We start from the raw sequence: 15,194 nt of genomic DNA, 5'->3' as shown, positions 1-15,194 counted from the left end.
TTCAATCTATGTCTTGGCTACTTCTATTTTGGTCATTTGTACCTTGTTATCTTGACTTGCTTCACAGTTTGCTTTAGCTCTCTGAGCATCTTTAGGAGAGTCGTATTAAAGTCTTTGTCTGGTAGGTTCACCATCTGGTCTTTTCAAGGATAGTTTCTGTTGCTTTTTCTCCTTTGATTGGATCATATTTTCTTTTTATGCCTTGTAATTTGTTGTTGTTGTTGAAAAGTGGACACTGTAATCTAATAATGTGGTAACTCTGGAAATCTGGTTCTCTCCCTTCCCTAGGGTGTGTCGTTTTTTGTTTCTGTACCAGGGATCAGTCTGAGGTAGAAACTCAAGTGAGCCTGAGCTTTTCCCTGGGCATGCATGGTGACTTTTCTAAATTTGAACATACGATTGGTTGCTTTTGAATGTCATGGTCCCTAAATGTCCAAGGGGGTGGGGGGGGTGGAAGCAGGCTCTGGTCCTTTAAATCCCTCAGAAACTGCTTCGGCTGGTGCTGGCTGGAGCAATGGCTGCCCACCAGGATGTCTGTACCGTCACGAGCAGAAGCAGCAATCTACCCCCAGTGCAGATCCCCAGTATTCAGAGAAAAAGGTCCCCGTAGCCACCCTGGCTCCTGCAAGTGATTTGCAAGCTGCTCCGGGCCCATGAGCACAGCTGTCTGTCACAAGGCTGGGGCGGGGGGCGGGGGGGGGAGGGGGGCGCGTGCTGGGGCTATCATGGGAAGAGCTAAAATTGTGGAAATTAACCTTGATTTACTGTCCAAACCTTCCCCTGGAGGCTGCAAGCCCTTGAAGAGACTCCAGAGTTCTAAAACAGGTGATTTGGACTGATTCTGCAGAAGCAACTGTTGCCTAAGTGAGAAGATGGGGGGGGGGGGCTGGCACGCTCCACCACCATCCGTGCCATCCCATCCTCCTTCATTCTTTTTTTTTAAAGATTTATTTATTTAAGAGCGAGAGCGAGAGAGCATGCCCATAGGGAGGGGCAGAGGGAGAGAGAATGCCCCAAGCATACTCCCTGCTGAGTGGGAAGCCCAGTACAGGGCCCAATCCCACAACCCATGAGACCACGACCCGAGCTGATGCCAAGAGTCAGACCCTCAACTGACTGAGCCACCCAGGCGCCCCTTCCTCCTTCATTCTTATGTTTTATGGGTTTCATTTTATTGTATAAAGGTTATTACAAATAAAGGAATATTTTACTTGAAAGTAAATTTGCATTTACTTTATGTGTATGAATGGTTTCATATAATTGATGGTTATTTGGATTTTTTTCCTTTTGTCTGTTTATAGCTTTGCCAATTTTTTTCTCTGTTAAGGAAGGTGGTATTTTTTTAAAAAATCATTACAAGTAAGTAATTCAAGCAAAGGATGCTGGCAAATATAATAAAACCTGTTCACCTACTCTAGTTTCCACAGACAGGTGAGTTAAAACAGTAGAATGGTACGAATCATGCCTTTTGAAGTAGAAGGAATGTTGAAAGAATGGATCCAACATGAAATCGGGCAAAGCTCTGTTGACACCCATCTGTTCTAACGTGGCCAGTGGCGAGGTGGGAGGTGCCAAGCTACACAAATATTTAAATTCACCGAAGAACAGCAAAATCTGATTGGGAAATTCAACTAGCCAGTTCTACAGTTGTTGGTGGGAAACACTGCAGTCTGGCCGCTCCCCTGAACTTGGTGGAGAGGAAGCAGACCTGCTGTGTGGTTGGGCAAAGTGCTCAGCAAGATGATATATGGTCTCCAGGGGTGCGGGGGAGTGCTCCCAAGAGCAGCCCAGCTCGCCCATTGTCCCCAGCTGCCTGTCACTGGGTCCCAGGCTCCGCCCCAGGCGAGCGCACTTAGGGCCCATGTGCAAATGTATGATCCGAATGTGGGTCTGGTCTTCCCTTGAAACCGATGACATGGGGACTTGTAGGAGTCTCATTCCTGCCACCCACTGATGATGCGAAGGCTGTGTCTTCCATCAGAGCCTCAAGATTCTTTTCAATGACCCCCTTTATCCCCAGAGATGGGGACGAAGGAAGCTGCAGTGAGCCACACGCACGGTGCTTTCCACAAACCGCACCAGTGACTTTGAGAAACACGCACCGCCACCTTATCCCCTCTGCAGACGAGGACTCTGAGGTCCAGGGAAATGAGGCCAGCTCTCGAGGCCACAGAGGTCATGACTTGGGGCCCTCGGCTCCTTGGAACTCCTTCAGAAATGGCCTGGCTGCTGGTCCAGCCGCCCCCCTGCCAGGTGTCCCCCTCCCCAACTCCAGGACACAGGGCGCCTCTGATGCTGCAGCCCCCCGGGGTTGGGGGGAAGGAAAACCCTACAAGCTGAAAGGACCCCTCACCCCCAGGGACACCAATGCATTTGCCCTACATGAACCCACTAGCTTTTCATTTCTTGGCTCAGCCAAGCCTGGAGTTAATCTCTGCAACTTGCTCTTCTTCTTTCTTTCTTTTCCTTTCCATTGTATCCCCTTTCCTTTTCTTTTTTTAAGGAGAAGTTTTAAAAAGTTTTCTTGAAGTTTTAAAGAAAACCCTTAAGTACTTGCCTTGTTCCTGGCTCAGGGGAGGTGTGCCGCTGCCCGGGACAGCCCAGCACAGGCGAGGGTGTGGGGGGCTTTACAACAATGCGTGGCCCCCGGCCTTGCAGGGCCCAGAGCAAAGATCTCCTCTCCCCACCCCCACCCGCTGCTTTACAGCCAGGCTCCCTCCTGCCCCAGGCCCTTTGCACAAGCCCAGACCTCCACCAGCACAGCTTTCCCTCCACCTTAAGACTTCAGAGGAAACGTTCCCTCAGTGATGTCCCCCAACCCCATCACCCTCGGCCTCTACCTCTCCTTCCCTCACAGGGAAAAGCACAACCTGAGATCATTTCATACATTTGTCTGTCTCCTTGGTTTTCCGCCTGCTTCCTTGCTGGAAACCCACCAAGAGCAGGAACTGGGGTATCTGATCCAGAGCTGTAGCATCAGACCCTAGCATGCTTCCTAGCTTATACGTGATGCTCAATAAATATGTGGGGGTGGAAGGGCTACTCCCATCTGTGCTTCTCAATCACAAGCACATGGGATGGAGTTCTGGGAAGTGGGCCATCCAAGATCCTCTGGAGGGAGATGTGGCATAAGGCTGGTCTCAGACCACCTTCGGTTCCTTATTAGCTGTGTGACCTCAGACAGGTTACTCAGCCTCTCTGAATGTCCATCACCTCCTTTGGGACCTGGGAACAACATCAGCAGGGAGGGCACTGTGGAGTTTGGTCCTGAGGCAGGGCTAGGGCAGGGTCTGGGCAGCCCCCACATCCCCCTTCTCTGCCAACCCAACAAAGGGGAAGGAAGTAGCATTAACTGAGCACCTACTATGCGTCCGTGGCCATATTAGGCAGCTGGAATGCAGAGGTGAATAAAACAGAAACTGCCCCTCACCTGCAAACCCCAGATGAAAGCAGGAGATGGATACAGGGGATCGCCAGCACCCCGAGTGTCAGGAAAGAGGAGGATGAGGGTGCAAGAGGGAAACCAAGGCCTGGACTGGCCTGGAGAGGCCCTCATAAGAGACATTTGTCTTGTCTGAAACATCTCGTGTGCAGGGGTTTGGGGAAGAGGCAGACCGGGCCGAGGGGAGAGTATGGTCGAGGCCCTACGACCGGATGGAACTGGGCACGAGTCAGTGTGGGCTCGGGACCTAGCCACGGGGTCAGGTGGGAGGGGAAACAACTCTTACCTTTGGCAGTGCATACTTCGGCAGCTTCATCAGGACAAATTCACTGCGACGATAAGAGATGTAGTATTTGGTCCGGTTTGTTGAGGTTGTCTAACAGCAGGGAAAAAACACATTTTTAAGAAGCGAGTTTCCAGTCAAGCCAGGTCCTCACAAATGAAAAACTAGAAATTGTATTTCAGCTGGTGAGAATGCCCCTTTACTTTGCTTAGACCTGCTCTGCCTGAAATGGACAGACTCCTACTCATCCTTCAAAGCCTCACACCAAACACCCCTCCCCTTCCATGTCTCTGTTAGAACCAACCTCTGTCCCCATGCTCTCTCAGCACCTGTGTCCCTACATCCACATTACAGAACAAAGTGGGAAGTTCTCCTCCCCAGAACTTTTCTTAGGGAGAGCACTGGGTGAAGGAAGAGACTGGCCAAAGGTAAACTCAAACCACAAAAGATGACTATCAAGCCATGAGGCATGAGAATCGAGACAGGAGGCGACCCGTGCTGAGATGGTCCACGTGGCCGCGCTGTCCTGAGCGCCGCTCATCTGGTCTCCCGACAACCAGCCCCACAAACTGCGATTGCTTCCATTGTAAAGATGAGAATACCGAGCACGGAGATGAGTCACTTGTCTTCCGTGCGCGGTAACAGACGAGCCAGGAAAAGAGAGACTCTCTCTTGGATGGGGCAAGGAGAAGAGAGTGGGAGGAGAGGGACAGCCAACAGGGGCTGGGGGAGGGCGTTGGGGGGGGGACGATGGATGACCTCTGTGTCTCACCGTGTGTATGCATGTGTGTGGGTGTGCAGACCATGCACGCGTGTGAGAGCGAACACGTAACCTCACACATGTGTGTCCACTGTGTGCATGCACGTGGGGGTGAATTCTATGCATGCATGCGTGAGGAGGAGTCCTCTGTGTGTTTGTGTGTGTGCATACACACGTGTGTTCGTGGCAACGCAGTGCCATGCCTAAGAGCACAGGGCATCACGCGTCACTGCCTGGGCTCAGATTCCACCTCTGCCATCAGGAGCCACGTGGCCTTGGGAGAGTTTTCTGAGCCTCAGTCCCCCCCACGCCCACCCCCGGTAAATGGGGAGGACAAGATCAGAAGCGAAGTGATGGGGCAGTTGTGGGGATTAGCATCTGGGAAGCACGTGGGGCAGCATGTGGCCCCAGTAGGAATTGTTGTTATTACAAGTCAACAAACTACAATAGGCCCACAGTGTGCAAAGCATCGCGATTACAAGGCTGACCAGGTTTCTCTAGGTAATTCCATCCCGAGGGCAGGGACTGTGAGGTCTGTGTGGTCTGGCCCTCGGCGGCCCTGAGCAGGCGGTGTTGGGATGGGGGAAGCACGGGGTGGGAGAGGCCAGGCAGACTTCCTGGAGGAGGGGGCACCCTGCTTCCTCAGAAGGAAGAGCCACGCAGCCCAGAGACAGACCTGCTTAGCAGGTCAGGGAGGACGCTGGAAAGAGTGGCCGAGATAAGTCGGTGCCCCTTCTCAGAGCCCCGTCTGCCAGCAGCTGAGCTCTGGGAATGGTGCTGAAGGTGGAGACAGGCTGGGCAGCCTCCTGGCCTCAGCCTCGAGAAGATCGTGTTCTTTGGGGAGCCCTGGGCAGATGCTCAGCCAGCCAGGGCAGGCCAGGTCCATTCTTGCCAGGAGCTGGGGATGAAGGAAGCTGGTGGTGCAGAAGGAAGGAAGCCTGCAAACCTTTCTAAAGGGCCAGCCCTGCTAAGGGCAGGCCACGGGACGAGGGGGCTCGTGGTTCAGGCCCGAGGCTGCGGGGCAAGCAAAAACGCTGCCATCCCTGAGACGCAAATGCGACTTTTGCCCGGGGAGCGGATCGAGCTGAACCCAGCAACACCCTTCACAGCGGAGTCTGCCTACCTCCTGAGAACCGCCTGCCTGGCCCCTCCGGCCGGGCTGACCAGTAGAAACAGGCCGAGAAGGCTGAACCGCAGTGATTCTTCCCAGGACGGCAGGTCCTCTGCCGGATCTCACAGGGCCTCTCCCCCGCCGTGAATGCAGCTGGCGTCCATCTGGGCCTCTGGGTGGCCAGGGCTTATCAGGCCCATTTTATGGGTCAGCAAATTGAGGCTCATAGGTGGAACGATGGCTCTTCCCAAAGCCAGCCGGTGGCACCATCATATTCAGACCCCCGCTTGTGTGCCCCTTGTCTCCCGAGGCCCAGACCCTTCTTTCTGGAGGGTGAGGTTCCATCCCTGGCCCACAGCATGGCTTCGGCCAACAAACCAGCACCATGAGCCACTCGGCGCCTTGACTGGGGGCCCGGGAAGTGGACCTCCGGGTTCATCGCATACTCCATTGGTGGGGAGGAGCGGCGGGAGGGGTCGGTGGGCACTGGGCTGGGATCCCCCGAGGACCAGGAAGGAGCGGAAGGGAGGAGGGCAGGCAGGACTACCTCCCAGTGTTTCCTGTGGGCTCCCTGCAGGGAACCCGCCCAAGGTAAGGGTCTGCAGGGGAGCAGCCCCCCGGGTGACCTCTGAGTTGGGGGTCAGGAACAGTGTTCCTGGGCAGTTGTTGAGAAAGTTGGGGACCAAGTAAGGACAGGAGTCTGATGGAAACCCGTGGCCCCTGATGGCATGAGCTGGTGCTGGGGACTGCCCGTGCTCACAGGGTGGGGCATGCCTGTCCAAGGTCAGACCAGGCCTCTGTGACCGTGAGGCTGAAGACAAAGCCGAGGGCACACCACAGCCCTGTCTGAGCACACACAGAGCAAACCCCAGAAATGACCAGGTGCCCTGTCCCAGCGGTGGGGAGGGGGGCCGCTTCCTATCCCACCTTGCCTGTGGTCTCGGTGAGCCTGGCTCCTTCCGATCAGACTTACCAGGTGCTCAGTCACAGAGAGCCCTGCATCCTTGCATGCTCCCCCATCTCTTCCCACGCTCCACCCTACAATCAGGCCTCTGACCCAGCCGCCCCCCAGCTCCCCTGGTGTACATCCTCCTTCTAGTACAGATGTAGAGCCCACCCCGATTGTAGAGTCTGGTGTAGATAATAAAGGATGACACCATGTGGCCTGGCTGTGACCAAGGAAGGGCTCTGTGGAGGCAGCCAGTGGGCCTGAAATAGAGATGGAAGTCAGGGAAGGCTTCCTGAAGGAGGTGATGCATGACTAAGTCTTGGAAGGAGAGCAGGAGTTAGCCAGGCAGAGAAAGAGGCATGGGCATCCCAAGGACAGGGACTAGCGTGTGTAATCACACAGAGGAGATTGGCAACCATGGGATATCACAGAGGCCAAAGAAGAACAGGGACAAGATCCTCTTGGCTGGCCTGCTCTAATGGGCTGTGATGCCCCTGCCAGTTCCCCAGGAGGGCCTGGTGTTATTTCGCGGGTGGACAGGACAGCTGGGGTAATGAAACATTCCTGAGACAGGGCAAAGAAGAGGCCAGGAGTGGTGGGGAGCCTTCTCCATAGGAGCTTTTAGACGTGTCTCATGGGGTCCCAGAAGGCAGGACAGGGGCCACCAGATAGGAGGAAAGGAAACACTCTGTCTCAGTGCCAGGATGAACTTTCTAAAGATTTGAGCTATCCAGGAGACGGATAGGCTGTTTTGGAAGGAGTGAGCTCCTCGTCAGTGGAAGTAATCAAGAAGTGGTATGACCAGCTATTCACTGGAGTTTCTGAATGGTCAGACCATGTGTCGTTTAACGGTGGTCCCAAGTGGGACCTGAGTACCTGTGTGTACAGGCAGCAGGGTCCTGGCCGCTGGGCTGTACCCAGCTGGTGCCTGGCCGCCAAGGGCAATGACCAAAGTCAATGAAACAAAACGGAGCAAACTGGGCTCGGGCTTGGGGGCCACGAGCCACAGGAGGTCCCTGACGGGTAGAAGGGAGGAGGAGCATCCCTGCCTCAAGGCTGTGGTTTGGCGGGGACTTGCGGGTTACCTGCGGCCACCACCACCCGGGCGGGGGAAAGCACGAATGAAGTAACCCTTAAAAGTCAAAGAGCCGTTTTTTTGCCTCCTGTGTGAGCAATTCCATCTTCCCCGGCACGGCTTGTTCTCCACATCGCCTACTGCCCGTCGCCAAGACGCCCAGAAGCAGCCTTACCTGAAAGAAGATGTAATCGTCCTGCACGGTCAGAGAACTGTGGTCAATGGGGCCGGGGAACGGAGCCGTCAGCGTCTTCTCGGAACAATTGTGGATCTGGCAGGTGACATAGCGAAACCCTGCAGGAGAGAAGAGCCAGCACTCGGCGCGTGAAATCTCACGCACTCCGACTGTGGCCGCGGGAAGAGCCAGACACAGCCTCGGACGCCGAGAAACGCCGGCCAGCTCTGGGCTCGGCCGGATACTGCCGCGGCGGGGTTGTCCCTGTGGCTGAGGCTCAAAGGGCCTGCCCCGTGATCGCACCTGCCGCCGAGCCGTGGCGGCGATGTGCCAGTCGCATCCTCGGGACGGTCCTACCGTGGTCCCATCCTCTGGATGGTAAAACTAAGGCCAAGAGAGGTCAGGTGACGTGTCTAAAGCCGGGTCACCTGCCCAGCCGCCAGCTTCTTGTGAAGAGAGGTTTAGGGGCACACAGCTGCACCTGCTTCTCTGGGGGTCGTGGACAGCCACTCTCCGATGACAACGGCAGAGTCCGCTGCGGCAGAGACCCTAGGGCCGCCACGCCAGAAGCATCCAGTAGCTGGCCCTTGGCGGGGAAGGGCCACTGACCCTGGGCAAAGTCGTGCCGGTGAGAGCGGGATGTGAGCACGGGACTTCATCCACCTTCTGCCCACGGCTCCACGCCACACCTCGCTCTCAGCTCAGGCGACACACCCAGGCTCTGTCTCCCTGGGAGAGGGACCTGCGAGGGACCCAGACGGACTGTGGGCGGGTCAGCCCACACCAGCCAAATGGCCTGTGAAGGTGCGTGCAGTCACCCACAGAACGGACAGCACAGGGCCACAGGGGGGCACCCACAGTGTCCATCAGAGCACGGGACCCCTCCCACCCCCTGGAGTCTCATCTACCTAAACAGGGGCGGGTGTGGGTGGGACTCGAATGTCCTTTGTTCCCCTAACTTTTGGCAAACGCTTTCATTCCTTTGCAAATATTTACAGCCAGGCAAAATGGAAAGCACACTTCACAGGCAGCCGCTGTTTTATTTCAAGCCCTGTTTTCCCAGGGTTTGGGGGATCCAGTGAAGTTGTGCAAGGCGGGGAGCGAGATTACACACGGCAGGCAACTCCTCCTCCCAGCTTGTGGGGCAGCAGCAGGGTTTAACCTCGGGCACCAGAGGGAGCCCACAAAGGCACTCCGAGTCATCAGCGCCTTCGGAGCACGTCCTGCCCACAGCCCTGGCTGGCTGGACGGCATGGACAGTGCCGAGGGGCTGCCTCGGGACCAGAAGACCCACGCCCGAGTTCAGTGGCAGGATAACCTCGGTCCCACGTGCTCTGCTGTGAAATGGGTAATAACGCCACCTCCACGAGTTGGTGAGGACCGAGTGAGAGCAGCACGGAGGCCCACAGTCAGCACGGCCGTGCCTGCTCGCTCCTGAAGCCCGTCCACTTCCCCGCTAAACGGCCGGGCCACTCCCTGCGGCCAGCACTGAATTTTTCCTGTCCTGGGCTCGCCTGCTGGGCAGGGGGTGGGAAGACTCGCCCAGCCTGATTCAAAGTCAACAATCTGCTCACGAGCTCCTTCACCGGCTCACCCACTCACTCGCTCACTCATTCATTCACTCAGTCATTCACTCCCTCACTCACTCATTCACTCATTTATTCATTAGTTCACTCATTCACACACTCACTCATTCATTCACTCACGCATTCATTTTCTCACTCACTCTTTCACTCACTCGCTCATTCACTCACTCATTCACTCATTTACTCATTCACTCGCTCGCTCACTCACTTATTCACTCACTCTTTCACTTGCTCGCTCACTCATTCACTCACTCGCTCGCTCTCTCACTCGCTCGCTCACTCACTTATTCACTCATTCATTCACTTGCTCGCTCACTCACTTATTCACCCACTCATTCACTCACTTGCTCACTCACTCATTCACTCACTCGCTCACTCTCTCACTCACTCGCTTGCTCTCTCACTCGCTCGCTCACTCACTCACAATGGCCCTGGCCTCAGGGGAGCTGGCATTTGGTCACATGCTGGTTCATTCGGCAGCTCTCCTGGGGACACAGAGGTGAATCGATCAGGCCCTACCCCATCCCCACAGAGCTCCAGGTGCGGGGTGGTGTACAGAGCTGTGACCGCAGCCCAGGCACTGAGAAGGTGGCTGGCAGGGAAGGTGGTCCAAGGACAACAAGAAACCCAAGATGGAGAGATGGGGTGAGTATTCCCAGTAGGGGGTGAGGGCCCGCAAGGTGAGCTTGGGGAGTGACCGCATAGTTCAGGCTGGCTAGGGTAGGCAGGGTAAGGGGTAGGTGAGTGACAACCGGTGGAGGGACCAGAAGGTCCGGATGCCATGCCACTGAGCTTGGCTGGACTGGATTCTAATGGGGTTCCCAGGCTGGGGTGGGGGCACCAGGTGTCGGGAAGCAGGGGGACACATGTGGTCTTTAGGGGACGGGACACCACTCCAGTGGCACATTGGTTCTGGGGGGTCTGCAGCTGCTGAGTCAAGGGCTCCTCCACCCCCCAAGGAGGGCAGGTCATGGAAAATCATCACTGTGTGAGAATGGCCCCCCCATCCATGGTGCCAGCTTGTCCCTTCTCCTCGCTGGACGTGGGCGTACCCTGAGAGACAACCACCCCCGTTGCTGCTGCCTTGAGCCCTGTGGTGGGGACGGGGGTCAGTCCCCATAGCACCCTCAGAGAGGCCTGAGATGTTCTCGGATTTGTGGGTGGAGCATGGTGGGAGCTGGGGTCTATACCGGCCTATGACCCTATGAGTGCGGGCAAGCCCGGAACCCCTCTGAGCTTTGTTCTGGTGAAGCAGAAGCAAGTGACCATAACACCTGCCTCACCTCCCCACAGGATAGCGGACCCTGGAAAGAGCTGAGGGCTTGGAAAAGGTTAAGGGACCCGCAGCAGCTTCCCTCCACTACCAGCAAGCGCTCGCCCATGACGTCCCTGCACTGAGCACCACGTGTGCATTGACCCATTTCACAGATGAGGACACTGAGGAGCAGGGAGGAGAGGTGAGTTCCCCAGGGTCGTGCAACTGGCCCGTGGCAGGCTGGGAGCCGACGCCAGTGATTCTGTTCTCAGCCGGGCCTCTCCGTGGCCTGGCCCTGAATCTGCCTTCCACATAGTATGTCCTACCCAAGGAGCTCTGCTGCTTGGCACTTGTCAAGTCCCACCATTTGTTAAATGTGCACCTACGGAGGTCTCATTGGAAGAGAAACCCAGCAGGAGGAGGCTTAACGGCCCTGGCAACTGTAGGGTTTGGCGGTCAGAGAAGAGACAGCCCTGGGGCGGCCAGCTCCGTGCTCCTTCCCCCTTGCTGCACTCGGTCCCGTGGCTTCTAGTGTGGACCGGACCTGTGCTGGCCCCAACCAGGCAAAGGGAAGGGCTGTGTCTTGTTCACCTGTGTCCCCAGCAGGGTCAGCACTGGGCCTGGTCCACGGGGGACTCAGCAAGCACTTATTGAATAACGGTCCGCTCGGCTCTGATGTCCTGGAAGACCCCATGGTTCTAGAATATTCCATAGTTCTAGGGCCAGTGCTCCTCTGTCAGGAGCACAGAGGATCTTTCTCATAGCATGCAAGGCCCCGGGCGCATTCTGGCCTGAAGCCAGCTGGGTTGGGGTGGCCAGGCCCCTGCCCCATTAAAGGGAAGCCATCAGAGGCCCCCACCTGGCCTCCGCACTCACTAGCAATGGAGGTGGGGGGCAGAGCGAGCAGGAAACACTCAATGCTCAGGGGCCAGAACAAGTCACCTTCTTAATGGACTTTTCCACTGGAGCAGAGCTCCTTGACTTCAATTTATCCCCAGCTGGAAAACAAGCACATTTAAAGTTACACCACATCATAACATAGTGAGGTCGGCTGTGCGGGGCCAGCTGAGGAATGGAACAGGGGCATGTAAGGACACCAGGGGACACTGGGTGCATGCACCCCTCCCGGCTTACCTCCTCCGAGGTCCTGGGCTTCCATGTGGACCAAGTCAGGGTCAGCGTCCACCCCAGACACAGCCCTGGAAGAGAGTGCATGGGGGTTGGCGCTGGGACCTGAGTCCCCAAGCCCCCTCCCAGTGTCTGCATCAGCCCCCGAGCCCCAGGTAGCCACATGGCCTCCCGGGGCTGGGGCCGCTCTTACCGCATGGGTCTGAGGGCACAGTCCTCCCCACCTGCTCCTGGGGAGGTAGCCAGAACTCGAGGGTTCACTTGGTACTCTTCTTTTTATGATACTCTCTATAGAAGACCCTCCTTTACCAAAGACCTTCACATTCCTTGCATCTTTATTGTTGTTTTTGTTTTGTTTATGATCAAAATACTCTGAGGAGGTTAGGCAGGCTTTGGGAATATCACCCTAATCTTGCAAATTAGGAAACAGAGGCTCAGAGGAGCAAAACAACCCCCTAGCCCCACCCAGGGGTGCACAGCTCTAGGTGCAGAGCCGGGATTCATGCCAGGCTCCCTCTCCTTCACCCCGCTGCCCCCTGCCCCGCGAGGTGCCACACTGCAGGCCCCTCCCTTGCCGACATGGGCCCAGGGCTCAGGCAGTGCCCGGAACTCAGCGGGGACTGTGGCCGCCCACGGAGCCTTCAACGAGACCCGAGAAGAACAGACAAAGGTGCATGCTAGGGTCGCCGCTCGTGGGCAGAATCCTCCCGGGGAGGCAGGGTTGGCGCCAACAGCTCAGGGCCCACCCCAGCACCCACCCAGCACAGGGTCCTGTGCCCAGGAGGTCAAGTGCACGCTGTCCAACTGAGAGGAACTTTAGAGGTGGGGCGCCCCTGCAGTCCACTGATGTTCCAAAGCCGTGGCACCAGACACTCTGCCCCGAAGTAGTCTCTGCTTCAAGGTGAGGTTTGATTCAGGCTTTTGTGCACAGAACACCTGTGCGCTCCTAGGAACGAGGTCACCTGCCTGACCTTTTTCTCTCTTTTCTGAATAGAGACATTGTTCCCTTTACCAGGGGCACTGACGGGTCCTCAGCCGGCCAATGGGATTTTAGTGTGACCACCAGTCATCTGCAGCGTGTGGTCGTGACACCAGCTTGCTCCTTCGCTCCTTCACTCATTCCCTCCCTCACTCCTTCATTCATTCCCTCCATCCTTCCCTGCTTCATTCATTCATTTCCTCCCTCATTCATTCACTGACTCCCTCCCTCACTCCTTTACTCCCCCCTAATTCATTCATTCCCTCACTCATTCATTCCCTCCCCCGTTTACTCATTAATTAATTGACTCCCTCCCTCACTCATTCATTAATTCCCTCCCTCTCTCACTCACTCATTCACTCCCTCACTCATTCACTTACTCACTCACCCACTCACCCCTGCACAGACTTACTTGCCTGCTCAGTCTGCACCTGCCCCCCCCACTGAGCAGTGCCCCCAGCCCCCTTATCCTCTGGCTCTCCCACTGGAGCACCCCACGACTGAGCCCCAGCAGCCCACGCCAGGCCCTGGACCAGACAGGGGCCCAGTGGGTTGGGGTCCCTGCCCAGACCCCCTTGGTCATGGGTTTTGAAGACCATTCAAGGCTGTGTGTCCAGCCCCGCAGATACAGCCCGGCTCCCTACAGGGAAGGACACGTGTTGACCCCTGCACCTTCTTGTTCATTGGGGTCCCCAAAGATGGCCTGTGGGGAAGGTCCTTGGTCTACTGCTTAGAAATAGCAGACGTGTGAGATGACCCCCGGGCAGGCAGATCTCTGGAGAGCGCAGCGCTTTGGGGAGAGGGGGAGTCAGCTTTCAGGCCTGCTGGATGCCACCGGAAGCTCTGATAAACCCTCCAAGACTCTGCACTGACCCGGGCTTGGAGTGGGATGAGCTGTCTCCTCAGCCAACCTCCACAGCCTGCCACTCATCCCACACCTGGGCAGGTGCTGAGCTGAAGGCAGAGGGAGGCTGAGGCTTTGTGGGTCAGCTCAGGCCCGGGCAGAGAAGCAGACACGGGGGTGGCTGGAGAAAGCAGGCAAGCAGACCGCCCGGCCCAGCGTCCATTGGCTCGGCCCCAGCCCCAGGCAGAGGCAGCCCCCCTGCTCATGGGCAGCATGACCTCGGACACGTGCCTGAGCCTCCCTGAGCCTCAGTCTCCCCCGCTGTCACGTGAGAGGAAGACGATCAGGGTCTGAGAAGACAATGCATGCAGACCCCCAGGCCTGGTAGATGGTCAATGTCCACAACATGGCAGCTCCTGGGGGGGTGGGGGGAGCTGTTACGGTTTTGTTCCAGGCCCACTGAGACACCACAGGGAGGGCAGCTAGCAAGTGCCCCTGGTGGGCCCAGAACGCAGCCGACCTCCTGCCCCCGGGCTGCCCCTCCCGGGGGCCCCCAAGGTCACGCTAAGGAGCTCGCCTACTGTTTAGCCTCCCAAAGCATGAAGGGGTCCAAGCCTCAGACAGAACGCGGGCTTTGGCCATTCCTGCCGTCAGTTCAAGGACAAAGAGTGTCTCAGAAATGCTGTCAAAACAGCGTTATTCACTGCTTCCAAGAAGGGGACCCATGGCTGCCTGTCACCGCATTCCAGGAGAGGCTCCCGGGCCCCAGGGGCCAAGTGTCTGGCCTGATTATCTCTCACGCATAACAACTCCGGGCAATTTGAGCAACTTGGGGGAGAAATCATTTGGTTTGCCCGAGATACTAAAATGTTGGAATTAGTGCCAGTTTACCTCGCACTATCTGCGGGCAGGTGCCTCTCCGGCCCGAGAGATCTCCAGAGCACCCAGCCCGGCCTGGGACCCGGGGCACCGCAGTGCTCGGCCACTCCGCCAATTTCTTGGGCCCGCTGTCCGGAAATCCCACCTCTGCGCCCCTCCCCACCTCCTGGGGGCCCTGGGGGCCGACAGCTGACATCAGTGACAAGGCCAGTGATCACTCGGTTTCCAAGGAAGGAAGCCGGCCCTCCCCCGACCCACGGAAGGCACACAGGCCAGCAGCCGGTATCCAGACTTAGCGACCCGGGCTTCCCTCCAGCCTCGGGGCCATAAGCCAGGAAAGGAGCTCCTTGTGGGGTTAGCGACGCACGGCGCAAGGGAGGGAAAGGAGAATTATTGCCACGGTGCCTCTCTGCGGGGGGACAGGACTGTGGCCCATTGAGAAGGCCTGTCTGCAGTCTGTTGTACAAATGAGCTAAGAAGGGGAAAGGCTAGGAGGGTGTGTGCACGAGTGCCAGAAAGAGCCATTTGGTGGGAAGAACACGTGTGTAAGCCACGTCTCTCCAAGGGCAGTTTAGGCAGAAGAAGGCACCATGGTCATGGCTGGTGGGCGGCAAACGTGGGCCCTGAGCCAGAGGTTCTCCCAGCTTCCGCCGCCTCCACTGCCCGCGAGCACCGTGGGCGAGTACTCACCCCCCACGGGCCCCTCAAGTACTCACCCCCCACGGGCC

At 57.0% G+C, this 15,194-nt stretch overlaps 1 protein-coding gene across 1 annotated transcript in view; it reads right to left on the bottom strand.

Annotated features, from left to right (window-relative positions):
- Nucleotides 1-15,194, bottom strand: part of SORCS2 (sortilin related VPS10 domain containing receptor 2) — a gene marked incomplete at its 5' end in the record, with an annotated part of 454,802 nt that overhangs the window by 49,396 nt on the left and 390,212 nt on the right. Inside the window, 3 exons of the mRNA XM_044913028.1 lie at nucleotides 3,729-3,818; nucleotides 7,796-7,914; nucleotides 11,771-11,835. Coding sequence (XP_044768963.1) covers nucleotides 3,729-3,818; nucleotides 7,796-7,914; nucleotides 11,771-11,835 — 274 coding nt within the window. The remainder of the gene's footprint in view (nucleotides 1-3,728; nucleotides 3,819-7,795; nucleotides 7,915-11,770; nucleotides 11,836-15,194) is intronic.

The sequence above is a fragment of the Neomonachus schauinslandi genome, chromosome 2, assembly GCF_002201575.2.
Source record: "Neomonachus schauinslandi chromosome 2, ASM220157v2, whole genome shotgun sequence".
Lineage (NCBI taxonomy): Eukaryota > Metazoa > Chordata > Mammalia > Carnivora > Phocidae > Neomonachus > Neomonachus schauinslandi.
This window is presented reverse-complemented; position numbering and strand designations above follow the sequence as displayed.